This window comes from Trichechus manatus, unplaced genomic scaffold (assembly GCF_000243295.1).
Source record: "Trichechus manatus latirostris isolate Lorelei unplaced genomic scaffold, TriManLat1.0 scaffold00157, whole genome shotgun sequence".
Classification (NCBI taxonomy): Eukaryota; Metazoa; Chordata; class Mammalia; order Sirenia; family Trichechidae; genus Trichechus; species Trichechus manatus.
Genome location: NW_004444093.1, coordinates 6,230,872 through 6,246,435, shown reverse-complemented (window position 1 = coordinate 6,246,435; position 15,564 = coordinate 6,230,872). Strand labels below are relative to the sequence as shown.

The 15,564-nt window shown below is 51.7% G+C and overlaps 1 protein-coding gene across 1 annotated transcript in view; it reads left to right on the top strand.

The window, feature by feature from the left end:
* PPM1F (protein phosphatase, Mg2+/Mn2+ dependent 1F) overlaps positions 1-15,274 on the top strand; it is a 28,550-nt gene extending 13,276 nt beyond the window's left edge. The window contains exons 3-7 of the mRNA XM_004386224.2: positions 854-1,056; positions 1,577-1,765; positions 3,820-3,963; positions 12,018-12,111; positions 14,881-15,274. Of these exons, the coding sequence (XP_004386281.1) occupies positions 854-1,056; positions 1,577-1,765; positions 3,820-3,963; positions 12,018-12,111; positions 14,881-15,233 (983 nt within the window). The 3' untranslated portion in view covers positions 15,234-15,274. The remainder of the gene's footprint in view (positions 1-853; positions 1,057-1,576; positions 1,766-3,819; positions 3,964-12,017; positions 12,112-14,880) is intronic.
* Positions 15,275-15,564: the final 290 nt, after the last annotated feature.

The window sequence follows — 15,564 nt, the reverse complement described above, 5'->3', positions numbered from 1 at the left end:
CTTTTACTATCAGTTTCTTTGTCAAGAAAATAGATCATAATTCATTTAATTGCACTATCACTGGGTATATATTGTTTCTAATTAATGCACAATTATTAATAATTCTATAGTCAGTGCTTAAATTATTTTTGCATTTCCAGTTTTTTCTTTAGGGTAGGTTCCTGTGAGTGAATTTGCTCCATTTCAGAGTATGTTAGTTTCTTTGTCTGCTGTAACAGAAATATCATATAAGTGGGAGGCTTTAAAGATAAATTTATTTTCTCACAGTTTAGGAGGCTAGAAGTCTGAATTGAGCGTGTCAGCTCTAGGGGAAGACCCTCTGTCGGCTCTGGGGGAAGGTCCTTGTCTCTTTCAGTGCCTGTAGTCCCGGGATTCCTCAGTTCTTTGTTGATCCTCATGTGGCATCTGTCTTCCCTCATTTGTGCTTGTTTGTCTCTGCATCTCTGCTGCTCTTTATATCACTCAGAAGTGATTAGGTTTAGAACACGCCTTACACTGATGTGACCTCATTAGCATAACAAAGAAACCCCTATTCCCAAACAGGATGACATCCACAGGTATAGGGGTCAGGACTCCAACACATGTTTTGGGGAGACACAATTCAATCTCTAACACAGGTGCAAGGCTCTTGGTCCACATTGCCAAACTGATGTTTTAAGTGCTGACAACACAGTTGTTGTCTTGGTTTATCCAGTTGGTAGCTCAGAGGTGTGACAATGCTTCCCGGCTGGGCGGGGCCTGTGCAGGCCTGTACTGGGGCTGTCTAGAGAATGAGGGGAGCAGGGAGAGTGACAGAAGCCTGAGCTCGCTCTGGTCGGTGCTTCTCTAACCATCCCTCCATCATGCCCAGCAGTGCTGGATGCCGAGGGCCTGGCACGGAGCTTCTTTACCCAGCTCTGGGACGTGTGCAACCGGTGGCAGAAGGAGGCGCCATCACCTGCCAGTACTCTTCAGCGACAGTGGCTGGTCTCCATCCACGCCGTCCGGAACACACGCCGCAAGATGGAGGATCGGCATGTGTCACTGCCGGCGTTCAACCAGCTCTTCGGCCTGTCTGTGAGTACTCCCCTCCAGGGCACAGGGCTGGGTAGGGGGTGCATGAGTACAAGCTGCTACCCCAGGACTCGGGTGCTGGGTGACTTGCAAGACACCTCCAGGCAGGTGTGGGAGCCCCAACTTCCAGATCAGCACCTTTGGGCCAGGGCAGCCGCCTGGCTGAGGACCTAAAGAACAGGGAATGGTTTGCCCAAGTCTGTTACTAGGAAAGGGCCCTGGGTGCCACGTTCACTTGACGGGTGATTGTGGGCCCTGTTCAGTCCTAACACTGGGAGCTGCCCAGGGCATCCAACCTCACCCTACGTCCCCAGCAGCTCAATGCCAAAGGTAAGACTGAGGCTCAAGGGTTGTCCTTTTCCAAGCTCACCTGTCTCGTAAGTGCTAGAGCCAGGCTGACCTGTCAGATCCCAGAGGTCACGCAGATTCTCCCAAACCCTGCACCTCTCAGGCAGCTCTCAGTCAGCTCTCGGTCAGGACTTGAGGCCAACAGGTTTGGAAATCCCACTGCCTTCCCCACCAGGACCCTGTGGACCGTGCCTACTTTGCTGTGTTTGACGGTCACGGAGGGGTCGACGCCGCAAAGTTTGCCGCAATGCACATGCACACCAATGCTGCCCGCCAGCCAGGGCTGCCCTTGGACCCTGCAGGCACCCTCAGGGAAGCCTTCCGGCTCACCGACGAGATGTTTCTCCGGAAAGCCAAGCGAGAGGTGAGAACCACAGGCGAGGGCAGTTTGGGGCCCCTAGCACTGGGAGAGGCTCAGCCTCCACAGAGGGCAAGAAACCTCAGTGGATCGCCACTGATGACCATGTCACTCCTATTCTCACAGTAAAACTTGAGTGGATGCAGCACAGAGCTTGCCCCAGATCTGGAACACTGGCCCCTCAGCAGCCTGTACCTGCCTCACTGCAGAAGGTGCATAGGCTGCTTGGGGAAAGCAGCCCCATCTCCACTCTACTTTTCTGGACAAAGTACCTGTAGGCCATTGTTGTCCACTGGGAATGTTCTCTCTCTGGGAGTTACAGCCACTTAAAGAAGAAACAGTGTTCTAGACCTCTCCTGTGTGAACTTACCTGAGCTCACCTACCTGAGTAAACTTACTCCCTTGAACCTTAGCCTCACCTACAGAATTGCATGGGGTCCTCCCAGTAGCCCTGTGAGGTAAATACCAATATCTTCTGTGAGGTAAATACCAGTATCTCCCTCATTTTAAACACTATGAGACTGAGACTCAGAGAGCTTAAAAGACCTGTCTGAGTTGACGCAGCTCGTCAGTAGCAGTGGCTGGATTGGACCAGATTGTGACATTCAAGCCTGAGCCGTGGGGGGGCAGGAGCATGGCAGTCGTACACCCAGAGCTCAGATCCTAGCAAAATCCACATAGCTAGCCTCTGCACTTTCACAGATAGCTGCGTGGCATCTAGAGGTATACAGGGGACACCAGTGAGCAGCTGATACCTCGACCCTCCTAGGCACTGGCACACCCAGGAGGGGAAGAAAGGCTCTGAGCTTGGGGTGCCTCTGGGGTAGAGAAATGATTCTCTGAAGCAGGCATTTGGTTTTCTTAAGGTTTTTTTCTTTAACAGCTTATTGATATGTAATAAACTATACATATTTAAAATGTACAGTTTGATAACTTTTGGCCTGTGTACACACCCAACAGCGATTGTGAGGATGGTGCAGGACTGGGCAGTATTTCGTTCTGTTGTACATGGAGTCATTATGAGTCGGAACCAACTCAGTGGCACCTAACAACAACACACCCAGAAACCCTTACCACAATCAAGATTATGAACATATTCATCAACCCCAAAGGCTTGCTCCCGCCACTTTGCCATCCCTGCCCATGTGGCCACTGACCTGCTTTCTGACACTGTGGGTTAGTTTGCATCTTCAGAATTTGATGTTTTGTGGATAAACTTTGTGGATAAAAATCAGCACGAATCCTACCCCCAAAATGTGGAGATTGATCCAGTCTCTACCTTCCCGCTTCTCTGTCATTTCCCACACCAGCTGCCCCATGTGGCATACTCTCTCTCTGACCCAAGTCACCTGGAACTAGGGCAGATCTCACAGGTGAAAAGCACACTGTTTTTAAGACTGCCAAATACAAAACCCTCACTTTCACCTGCTAGCTTTCCCTTCTCCTTTGGGTTTGCAAATTTGCTGGAATGACTCACAGAACTCACAGACAGTATGATTATAGATTTATTATAGCAAAAAGATACAAATCAGGATGGTCATAAGGAAGAGACATAGGTGAGGTCTGGGAAGGTTCTCAATGGGATTCCCATCCTTCACCAACCAGAAAGCTCTCTGAGTCTAAGGGTTCCAGGCTTTTATCAGCCAGCCCTGCATAGTAGGCTAAATCATGCCTACTGAGGCTAGTTGGTATCAGCCTTCCAGGTGAGTCTTTTCTGGTCTGGCCAGCCCCCACTCGCCAGCACAATTCCTTAGGTGTGGCCTGGAAGTCTCAGATCAAGGCATCCCAGTTACTCCGTGAGTTGTTTCTCAGGAACCAAGGACAAAGGCTACCTTGCTTTGCACAAAGTAGAATTCTTGGCCCCACAGATGTGAATAGAATCATGCAGGGTGTGCTCTTCCTCCATGCAGCAGGATCGATTTGAAACTCACCTGTGCTGTTGCAGGTGTCGGTGGTCCCTTCCGCCTGATTGCTGAGCGTTGTTCCAGTGCCATGCAGGCCGGATGGGTATGTACAGGCACTCAGCCATTCTCAGCCCCATGTACCCTCTCTCCCTGCAGCGGCTGCAGAGCGGCACCACAGGTGTATGCGCACTCATCGCAGGAAGCACCCTGCATGTCGCCTGGCTCGGGGACTCCCAGGTCATCCTGGTGCAGCAGGGACAGGTGGTGAAGCTGATGGAGCCCCACAGGCCTGAGCGACAGGTAAGGTGCTCCCTCACTGCAGCTCAGGATGTCCCCAGACCCCACTGTGCTGGGCAGCACACGGGCCTGCCCTGAGTGCCAGTGCTGGGTCCCCAGCCTGGGGAGCACATGGGGCGCAGGTCAGGAAGCCCTGCTGGGTGTTTGCTGGGGCAGATGCGAAAGTAAAAGAGGCTCTGGGCCATCTTCCCAGTAGGTTTCTGCTGCTTCTCCTGCCAGACTTGAGTGGCTAGGGTCCCCTAATACTTGAGGTTTTAACAGCCAGCAGTCCCAGGTGAGCTGTTCCCAGAGCTTGGTGTGTCACCGTGACCATGAGCCCTCTGCCCCGGGGCAGCCCAGTGAATGGAGTCCCCGTGTACAGCCCCACCATGCATGCAGGGCCAGGGACGGCCGGCCACACACAGGCAGCCGGAGAGGAGGTGATGCTAAACCAAGGCAGGAAGGAAGCCGCTACACAGGGGCCCCAGGACTCTCCAGAGGACCTCAGTAGGCTCTGTGCCCCAACAAGGCACATGCCAGCCCAAGCCTTGCTGTCCTCACCTGGGCCTGAGGGTGACATTCCTACTTTGGGCCCCATCTCACGGAACTCTCCAGTCCCTTTGTTTCTTGAGGTCATACAGCAGTAGTTTAGACATCAAGAAGTGCCTGTGTGTCTCCTCTGTCCTGCTTTTTTCACACTACTCTGCCCTGGCTTCTCCCACTTAGCCGTGTGTTTTATGGGTCATTCTCTGTCGACACGTCAGGAGCTTCCTGACATCCGTTGCACAGATGCACCAGAAATGCCAGTAATCCCTTGTCCATGGACATTCAATTTTTCTGGTCTTTTGGTATTAAAAACAATGCAGCACTAAATAACTGTGTACAGCATTGCATTGGTCAAGGTCAAGTATATCTGTAGAATATACACATTCCTAGAAGTAGGACAGCTGGATTGGAAAGTGTACACATTCACAGCTTTGGAGGGTTTGCCACAGCACCCTCCTTAGGCTATGCCAGGGTGATTTTTGCCCGTGTGGCTGAGAACGCGTTCCCCCACAACCCCACCCAGTGTGCTGTCAGCTGCAGGGTGTCTTCCCGTCTGAAAGGTGAGAATGGTGTCTCAGGCAGTCATTTAGTTTGCATTTCTGTTACTCAGAGCGAGGTTGAGCATCTTTCTGAATGCTCAAGATCATTATCTTGCCTGCCCTGTGAACTCTCTGTTCCTATCCTTTGCCCATTTTTTTCCTGAGCCATGGCTCTTTTTCTTACCAATTTTCGGGAGTTCCTGGGTGGGGTAAACGGTTAATGCACTTGGCTGCTAATGTAAACGTTGGTGGTTCGAGTCCATCCAGCAGCGCCTCGGGAGAAAGGCCTGGAGATCGCCTTCCAAAATATCAGCCAGTGAAAACTCGATGGAGCAGTTATACTCTGCACACATAGGGTCGCCATGCGTCAGGGTTGACTCGACAGCACCTGGTTTTCTATAGATTAGGGAGGTTGGCTCCTGATCTGTGCAGTGATTTGCAAGTATTTTCCCCCAGTTCACCACTTTTCTTTGTTTATGGGCTTTTGCCATGTAGAAGTTTTGGTTTTGACGTGGCTGACTCGAGCAGTCTTTTATTTTGTGGCTTGTGGATTTGGAATGTCCAGCAGGAAATATCAGGCGGTGGTAATGGTAACAGTCTAGAATAACAACATCTCTTGGTCTCACGGCACAGCTCACAGTCTGTGCTACATGTTATCCCCATTACATAGAGGAGGAAACTGAGGCTCAGGAAGACTAAGTAAGTTGCCCAGAGCACACGGCCTCCTCTGCCACCACCAGAACTGAGGGACTCACCGCCTCGTTCCTGCTGTGCCCTCTTGCCCCAAGATCTGTGGTCAGGGGAAAGATGGCCCAAGTTGGGATCAGATGCCAGCTACTGGCTCTGTGCTGCACCCACTCCCTCCTGCCTGCTCCAACCCCGCGAGCTCAGTGCCCAGCGTCTCCCCTGAAACCCAGTGGGGACTTTTCCCTGGCAGCATTTTCCAAAGACTACCTGAGCTCCTCCCAGGTTCAATCCTGGCTCCATTCTCCCCAAGCCTTGGTCTCCTCCTCTTAAAACAAGGCTCCCGGGAGGTTTGGGGTGAGGACCAAGTGGGCTGATGCATGTGGCATGTTGAGAGCAGGGCCTGCATTGGGGGAGCCTACAAGGCTCCTTAACCAGCAGCCACACCAGACTGCAGAGACAAGAGCCCAGCTCGAGCGGGAGCTGCCGCTTCTGAATCTCCCACTATGACCCTGTTCACAATCATCACCTGCACAGACCCGGCCAAACATTTACCCACAACAGTGGTTACGAAAGCAGGGAAACTGGTCCCAACCTGTTGTTGTTAGTGCATCAAGTCGGCCCCTGACTCACAGCAACCCCACACACAATGGAACGAAACGCTGCCCGGTCCTGCGCCATTCCCATGGTCGGTTGTAGATTGGACTGTTGTAATCCAGATGGTTTTCATTCGCTGATTTTCAGAAGCAGATCGCCAGGCCTTTCCTCCTAGTCTGTCTTAGTCTGGAAGCTTTGCTGAAACCTGTTCAGCATCATAGCAACACACAGGCCTCCACTGACAGATAGATGGTGGCTGCGTATCAGGTGCATTGGCCAGGAATCGAACCAGATCTCCCTCACGGAAGGTGAGAATTCTACTACTGAACCGCCGCTACCTCATGATAACAACCTAGTGAACAAAAATAAGGGTAGCAAGTGTCCAGCAGCTGCTGAAATCAGTTCTCAAGGAATCTGTAGGGACCCTCTGTGACATTCTGCAGCTATCTGAGCAGTCTCTCCTCCCACTAGGTTCAATTCATCCCAGCAAACATTTAGCACCTACTGATCACAATGGTCCAATCCACAACCAATCACGGGGATGGTGCAGGACTGGACAGTGTTTGTGCATGGATTCCATTGTACATGGATTTGCCGTGAGTCGGGGCTGACTCCACAGTAGCTAACAACAACAACATAATTTACAAAGTGCTTTGCCGAGGCAGTAAGATAATAAACTAGGACTACCTTCCTCCTGGTGATGCTCGGTCTAGTAGGGGCAGCAAGGCTGGCAGGTGAAGGTGTCAGGACCAGGGCAGGCAAGTGCTGGGGGAAGATGGAAGAGAAAGAAGTGAACTGAAGTGAGGCATGTGGGAAGCTGCTTAGTAGCCACAGAGCTTGACAACGGGCGTGACTTCAGAGGCTAGGTAGGCCAGGAGGAAGGTGCAGGCCAGGACTCTGCACCTGTGGGGAATGGGGAGGCACAGCAGCTGCCTGCAGCTAGGGCATCAGGCAGCACCACAAGTGTCTGAAATGACCAGATCCCTGGAGGCTGGATTGAGGGTGAAGCCAGAACCCCATGGGCTGTGCCATCGTGGGCGAGCCATGATGAGGACTGGTCTGGCGAGGCGGCATCAGAGAGGCAAGGGGAGAAAGGAGTCCTAGATGTGGAGATGACAACGTGGAGGAGCATCAGGAGCCTCCGAAGGTGGCACTGCTAGGCAGGCTGGAAGAGTGAGGTGGGACAGCTATGAGTGTAGGCCCTCGAAGCCAGCATCTCAAGGCTGACATTGGGCGAGGGGGGAGGGCTGAGACAGTAGGTCTGAGCCAAGGCTTCATTGTTAACAGAGTGTATGGGGAGTGTGGGCCAGTAGGAAATCAGGAGAGGCTTCCAGGAGGCCAGGCAGCTTTGGGGCTGACCACAGTGCCAGCCAAGCCCAGGAGGAGCATGCACCTGCTTGGGCAGTGTGCCAGTGAGCCAGCTCTTGAGCATCCCAAGAGGAGAGCCTGAGGAATCCTGTCGACATCAGACATGCAGCTGTGCAGGCAAGTGACATCCTGGCTTTCTGCTGTACAGAGGCCAAGACCCACACTTGGTGGGTGCAGGTGGCTGTTAGTGGGAGCAAGCTGGGCTCGTGCATTCAGGGTTCGACCTTAGAGGAATTGTTTCAGGGAGGTGGAGAGGACAATGGGGGAGGATTAGTTGGTGGGTTGGGGCCCAAAGACATGGGAAGTGAGGACGGTAGCACTCTGAGCCCGTAGACCACATGTAGTCCTGGTCCCAGCTGTGGCAGTGTGCCATCACGATGTGTACCAAGATGGGAGCCACAGGTGTCTGGGAGGGGCAGGGCCCTGGGAGAGCCAGTGGAGGGCCTGCCGGCAGTGTCCACCTTGTGCTCCATTGGGGCCAGGTCAGGACTTGACTGGGGCTCCAGGCGCTTACTGGAAGACAGATGTCTGCAGCTAGCAGAGCCTGGCCTCCACGGCCCTCTAGCTGCAGGGAGGAGGGGTGGGGAGCGCCTGGAGACCCCGCCCCAGGGAGGGGGAGGGAGATGCCCCCATGGAGTCCCTGCAGAGGCTCTGAGTGCCTCTGCACCCCCTCACCAAGGGCCAAGGCCAATGGGTGTGCATCTACTGCAAGGGGGTGCCACCGGCCCACCCCCTGCCGGGGCACCCGGAGTAGGGTCATTGGTTCAAGGGGCTGAGCAGACAAAAGGGGTGGACATGTGGGAGGAAAGAGCCAAGAAAGGTTCAGGATTCTCACAATGTATCTGCCCAAACATGTCCGCTGGAGTGCCCTGGGGCTGGATGAGTGCAGGGCCTCTTCCTGGGGGAAAGCCACGGATCATGCATTCCCTCTCCGTGGGCATGTGGAGTGTGCATGTGTGTGAAGTGTGTGTATGGAGTGCATGTGTTTGCGTGTGTGAGCTGTGTGGTGTGTGTGTATATGTGAGTTGTGTGTCATGAGTGTGTTTGCATGTGTGGTGGGTGTGTGCATGTAAGTTATGTTGTGTGTGTGTGTGTGCGTGAGTTGTGTGGTGTATACACGTGCGTGTCCCTCCATCTGGCCCAGTTTGCCCAGCCCCCTCACCCTTCCAGCCTTCTAGCTTTCTTCCTTCCCTTTCTCTATCACAGCTCTCAGACCACAGTGGAATCCCAGACCTGTAGGGAGCCTCCCTGGTCACACTGTCCTGCCCCCTTCACAGTGTAAGAATGCCCTGGCCCTGGTGGACCAGTGGCTGCTTCTCCTGCTGGGCAGCCCCACCCTCTAGGTGCTGCTCTGCAGAGGGTCTGGTGAGAGCTGCCCACCGCAGGCTACAGGAGATGCTTAGCCGGTCTGTGCTGTCCGACCTGCATTGCTGTCCTTTCCTCCTCGGCCTTCTCACAGAGGCCTAGCCGGGGGCCAGCAGCCCGCACCTCTGCCCCACATGGGTGGGGGTAGGGGTGTAGAAGTGCGTCACATCTGTAGAAGGAGACATCTCTTCAGGTGAAGGGCCCACCTCCATAGTCCTAGAGAGTCTGCCCAGAGGACACTGTACCCTGTGGCACTGGGGGCTCCTGGTTGAGGAAGGGGGGCCTCTGACCTCTTGGGCAGCCAGGTGCCCAGCAGGGTCAGGGGGAGGGCAACAGAAATGAGTACCTGGCATCACCAGGTGCGGCTCTGCCCCTTTATTAATGAGAAACTAACAAGCAAGAGGGATGAGAGGCACCCTCCTGTAGCAGCTCCAGTGGACAGGGAGACGCCTTGTGCTGGGGAGACGCCTTGCACCCGGGAGCCTGTGGGCCACGTTCCATTGGATGGTGCCGTTGTTCCCGCCCTTCAGGGAGATTTGTATGACCAGAGGTTTTTGGAGGAAGTGACAGCCATGCCCAGCCTCTGTCCCGGCTTCACTGAGGAAGCACGGCTGTCCCCGGCAGCGCGCCAAGACCATTACTCAGAAGGAACTTGGGTTGAGAAGGAGGAAAAATGAGCAAGCCCTTGGCTGCTTGTTCAGGGCGTGCTCAGGGTTTGCCAAGCCTTGGCCTGTGGTCATGCGCATCACATGCTTCACCGTGTTGTCCAGCAGCTTGCAACAGAGGGCAGTTATCCTCATGTCAAAGGTGGAAGCCGAAGGCCTTTTATCTGACTCTAGGGCTCACACTCATTTTATGGCCTCATGAGCATTTCCCTGACCTCTGAACACTCATGGAAGTCCCTGGGTAGGGGAAATGGTTAGCACTTGGCTGTTAACCCAAAGGTTGCCAGCTTGAGTCCACCCAGAGTCACCTCAGAAGAAAGGTCTGGCAATCTACTTCTCAAAAATCAGCCATTGGAAACAACCCTATGGAGCACAGTTCTACTCTGACATACATGGGTTTGCTGTCAGCCTTTTTTTTTTTTTTTTTTAAGTGTTATATGTATTTTGGAGCCCTGGTGACTCAGTAGTTACGAGTTCAGCTTCTGTTAGTGGTGGTTACATGATTATATGCATTTGTCGGAATTCATAGATCTAAATTTATAGGTCGTAGACCAGAATTTATAGACCTAAAAAGGGTGAATTTTACTGTATGTAAATTATACCTCAATACAGCTGAGTTAAAAAAGGGTCCATTTGTGACTTCCTAAGTATCATACTGATGCTGAATAAACTTTCATTAGAAACTCGATGCAAACAAGCATGGGGAGGTGGGCAGGTGGAGAAAAGGAGGAGTGATCTCTTTGCTTTTCAAATAACTAGTCCAGATCCTGCACTAAGGCTGCTTTTCTCTGTGCAGGAAACAGATGCCCTTAGTCAACAGCCCCATGACTGACATTTACCATGACCCCTAGTAAATGTCCTCCATCCAGTGGATACTGGGACATGAAGCGTCAAATAACTGCTGGGCTTGTATTTGTTTGCTGGGTTTGAAAGATCTCTCAACCATGTCACAGTTCACAGTGGCTGTTTCGTTGTTTATAATAAGTATGAGGATGAATATATAGTCATTGATGCAGATCTGTAGGGCTCTGCAGCACACACCCAGTAGGATCCAATAACGGATAAATGCCCATTGGTCACCATGATGGGGTTGGTACTATTGACATTGCACATGAAAACTCCACTCACTCTAGTTGCTAAAAAAGGATAGTCAGTACCATTTTGTTCACAGCATGGAACTTCTTTGGAGTCCTAGGACCAACAGACTGTATTCCAAGGGCATAACATTTCTAATGCAGAGTTTTGGAGCTCACTATTTAATTTGGGAAACCAGATCTAATTATAATCAAGAGCCTTGGAATATTTTTTAAGAATTCCTATCATTGACCCCCGCCACCCAAATCATTTCCTCTAGTGTACATCATTTTGCTACAGCTGAAAACAATGCTTTAGAGGAGGCAAAAAATACTGGTCATAAACAGGACCACCAACCCACAAAGTCATCGTTAACAGTAGATGGGAATGCAAACTTAGGAGCTTGGGTTCAAAGCTCACATACTGGCTTTGTGACCTTGTGGAAGTTTGTTAACCTTTCAGAACCTATTTCTTCTGCTGTAAAGATAAGAATATTCACCTCATAGATTTGCTATGTTGATTAAATGAGATAATAAATAGTTAAAATTAAAAAAAAAAAAAAGCCCTATGGGGCAGTTCTGCCCTATCCTATACGATCACTATGAGTCGGAATTGACTCGATAGCAACAGGTGTGGTTTTCTGTGTGAGTGTGTATATAAAACCAAAATAAAATTAAATTTTTTTTAAAAGTTAGGTGTCCGGCTCTCAACAGCACCCAGGACATGTAACAAGCACTAACTCTGTGCCAATATATATTACATATCATATCTATATAATGTCTGAGTCCCTCAGTGACTCAAATGGTTAAACACTTGGCAGTTCACGTCCCCCCAGAAGCACTTTTGCAAAAAGGCCCAGTGATCTACTTCCAAAAGGTCACAGCCATGAAAACCCTATGGAGCACTGTTCTACTCCGACACATATGGGGGTGCCATCAGTCAGGGTCGATTCTACAGCACCTGGTTACTCGTTTTCAACACTCCTCAGAGATACAATCATTGATGGCTGTAGGCAATGTGTGTGTATGTTTGTACCATAATTTATTTAGCTAGTCCTAAACTGAAGAACACTTATTTATAATTTCTCACTGTTTTTAATAATGCATAATTTGGGTGCGTCTCTGGACCTCCGAACTGTCTCCCAGTGCTGTGTTTTTGAACATTGTCTTAGAAACCAGCTTAGTTTCTCAGTCTGGGTGGGAGCAGGTGGACACCCCTGACTCCAGTTTTCTTCCCACAGGACGAGAGGGAGCGCATTGAAGCACTGGGTGGCTTCGTATCCCACATGGACTGCTGGCGAGTCAACGGGACCCTGGCTGTCTCCAGAGCCATTGGTAAGAGGGCATGGGAGCTGACCTTGGCTCCCCCAAGAGCATAGGACATGAGAGCAATGCGTGCTGGGGAAAGATTTGTGGTAGACTAACTATCTTAGTATCCTGGGGCTGCCATAACAAAGCACAGCAAACGGGGCAGCTGAAAAATAACAGAAATTCATTCTCTCACAGTTCTGGAGGCCGGAAGTCCAAAATCACGGTGTCACAGGGTTGGTTCTCTGGACGCTCTGAGGGAGGATCTGTCCCGTGCCTCTCTCCCAGTTGCCAGTGACTACCAGTACACCTTGGCACTCCTTGGCTTCTGGCTGTATCACTCCAAACTCTGCCTTGTCTTCCCTCTGTGCGTGTTCTCTGTGCTTCTAAGTCTCTCTCCTTATACAGACACTAGTCATGAGATTTAGCGCCCACCCTAATCCAGATGACCTCATCTTAATTTGATTACATCTGCAAAGACCCTATTTCCAAATTAGGTCATGTTCACAGATACCAGGGGTAGGACTTCAGCGTATTGTACTAGGGGACACAATTCAACCCACAACACTAGGGTTATGTTATAAATCAGATTATGAAGGGAAATCTGGCAGGATTTACAGAGTGTGATTGCAAACATCTTAAAAACTTTCATCTTGCACAAGTAATTGTAGTTTGAATTATAAATGATCTCTTCATTAAACACAGACAGAAACCTGCACACCAATGTTCATTGCAGCACTTTTCACGATAGTCGAAAGGTAGAAACAACCCAAGAGTCCATCCACAGATGAGTGGACAAACACAAAGTGGCATGGCCATACACTGGAATATTACTCAGTCATAAAGAGAAATGAAGTCCTGATGCATGCCCCAATATGGATGAACCTTGAAAACATCCTGCTGAGGGAAGTAAGTCAGCAGCAAAAGGACAGATATTGTGTGATCTCACTTATATGAAATACCTAGAACAGGCAAATGCATAGAGACCAAAGCTTATTAGTGGTTACCAGGGGTGGGAAGGAGGGGAAAGGGGGAGTCTGCTTAAGGGACACTGAGTTTCTGTTAATGGTGGTGGAATGATCTGGAAGTGGATAATGGTGATGGTTGCACAACATAATTAACATAACCAATGTCACTGAAAGGTATGTGTAAAAAGTGTTGAATTGGCAAACGTTATATATATTTTTACTATAATAAAATTTTTTTAAAAAGGTTCCCTAGAAAAAATCTAGTAGGAAACCCTTGGCTAGCTACTATATATATTGAGAAATAATTTTTAAATATTGCATAAATCAAGCTCCCCCCAGCCCCATCCTGTTTTCTCCACATCCTGTCACTGTAAGCCTCTCAGCTCGAGGTCCAGCAAGCACACCTAGAGATCACCTTCTTCCTCCATAACCCCCTGGATTTGGCCCTGTCCCTCCCGTACACTAGAGACAGTCTGTCCTCACCATATGCAGTGCCTTCTTCACAACCCTTCTTGCAGCTTCTGCCCTGCGTCTCTGGACACGCTGAAGCGAGTCGGAGGTTGGGAGGAGCTTGGCTCCCAGGCCACACCAAGTTCATTCCATGAATGGGCAGCAAGGGCAGCTTCCCACAAGGGAGTGACGTGGCTAGTGAGAGCTGCCAGCCCCTCTGGGGCTGTCAGAGGCGAGGTGTGCACAGGGGGAGGGAGACCAGCAGGAGCCCTCTGGGCCTGGGTCAGGGCAAGGGCGGTTAGGGTGTGCCCAAGGAAGAGGAGGCGATGAATGGAGGCCCTTGCTGAGGGCTATGTGGGGCCTGAGGGACAGAGAATCAGAGGAAAGGCCTGTGTTTGGCCTGTATGCTTCGTGGGGTGCCATTGTCTGAGTTGGGGAGGCTATGGACAGCAGGTGTTCAAGAGGAGAAGCAAAGGTCCTGGACAGGCTGGGTGGAGGTGTCATTAGGCATTCCAGCGGAGCTGTCTGCTGAGCAGCGGCTAGGCAGCGGGAGCATGGGGGCTGAACTGCAGGCAGTGACTGGAGCACTCAGCTCGAAGGCAAGGGCCACTGTCAGGGTCGTCCTGGGCTCCACACAGTGTCCTCCTTCCTCCCCTTTATTTTTTTCCATTTCACATTTATTTTGGAAATTGAGGAAAAAGAATTGCTGTTCCCACTCATGTCTCGGCAAAGGGTGTGGCCCAGGGCATGGGGAGGAGCCAGACAAAATATGTTACCAGCAGTTTTCATTTCTGAACAGTCAGCTTCTCTCAAGTCCAGAGAGCAGTTATTCCTGAGCTCACCCTGACTGACCCCAGGCCCCGGCTCCACTGGACGTGAGGAGGTCATTTTGTGGAGCTGAAATCTGCATAAGTCTTGTGTCCCTACCAGTTCCTGTTGAGTCAACCCCAACTCATGGTGACCCCGTGTGTGTCAGAGTAGAACTATGCTCCGTAGGGTTTTCAAGTCTGAGTATTTAGAAGCAGATCACCAGGTCTTTCTTCCAAGGCACCTCTTAGTGGACTCAAACCACCAACCTTTGGGTTAGCAGCCGAGTGAATGAACTGTTGCACTGCCCAGGGATTCCCTGTGTCCTCACTTGGCTCTGACTGCTGTCAGGGACACCAGAGAAAGCCTGTCACAGCACCCCATTCTGCTTTCTGCATAGCACTTAACACAACATGAAGCCACCTTTTTCACTTGCAGTCTTTCACTGAACGCTCTGTGAGAACGGTGGTCTGTGCACCCGCAGGGCACCAAGTGGGCGGGGAACAGGGCGGGAAGGAAGCGGTAACATGTCTGGCCCCTGACACCAGGCTCTCTTCTCTCCCATGCCCAGGGGACATTTTCCAGAAGCCCTACGTGTCCGGGGAGGCAGACGCAGCCTCCCGGGAGCTGACCAGCTTGGAGGACTACCTGCTGCTCGCTTGTGACGGCTTCTTTGACTTCGTGCCTCCACAGGAGGTCGCTGGCCTCGTCCAGAGCCACTTGGCCCGGCAGCAGGGCTGCGGGCTTCATGTCGCTGAGGAGCTGGTGGCTGCCGCCCGGGAACGGGGCTCCCGTGACAACATCACCGTCCTGGTGGTCTTCCTCAGGGACCCCCGGGACCTGCTGGAGGACAGGCTCCAGGAGGTGAGGGACTCGCCCTCTGACCTCTTGGAGCCCGAGACCAGCACAGCCCAGAGAAGCTAGGGGGCCTGAGCCTTGCCCCCCGACCCCACCCTGTGACTCTTCCCCTCGGATGCCTTAGGAAAAGAAAGAGTGGGCAGGGAGCCACCATGCAGTGCTTTCCCCGGGACCCCTGCTGCTTGAGGCGCTTCATGCCTGTCCCGGCGGCTGCGGAACTGCATCACATGGCGGGGCACACCCTGCTTGCAGCAGGCATGAAGTGCCCACCAATCTCAGAAGGAAACCCAGGAAGAGACCTCAGCAAAGAGAAGCTGGGTCGGAAGTAAGTGGCCCTGCAATGTGCTCCCAGCTCCCGTCGAGGGGGGCCAGGCATGTGGGGCCCTCCAGGCAGTGT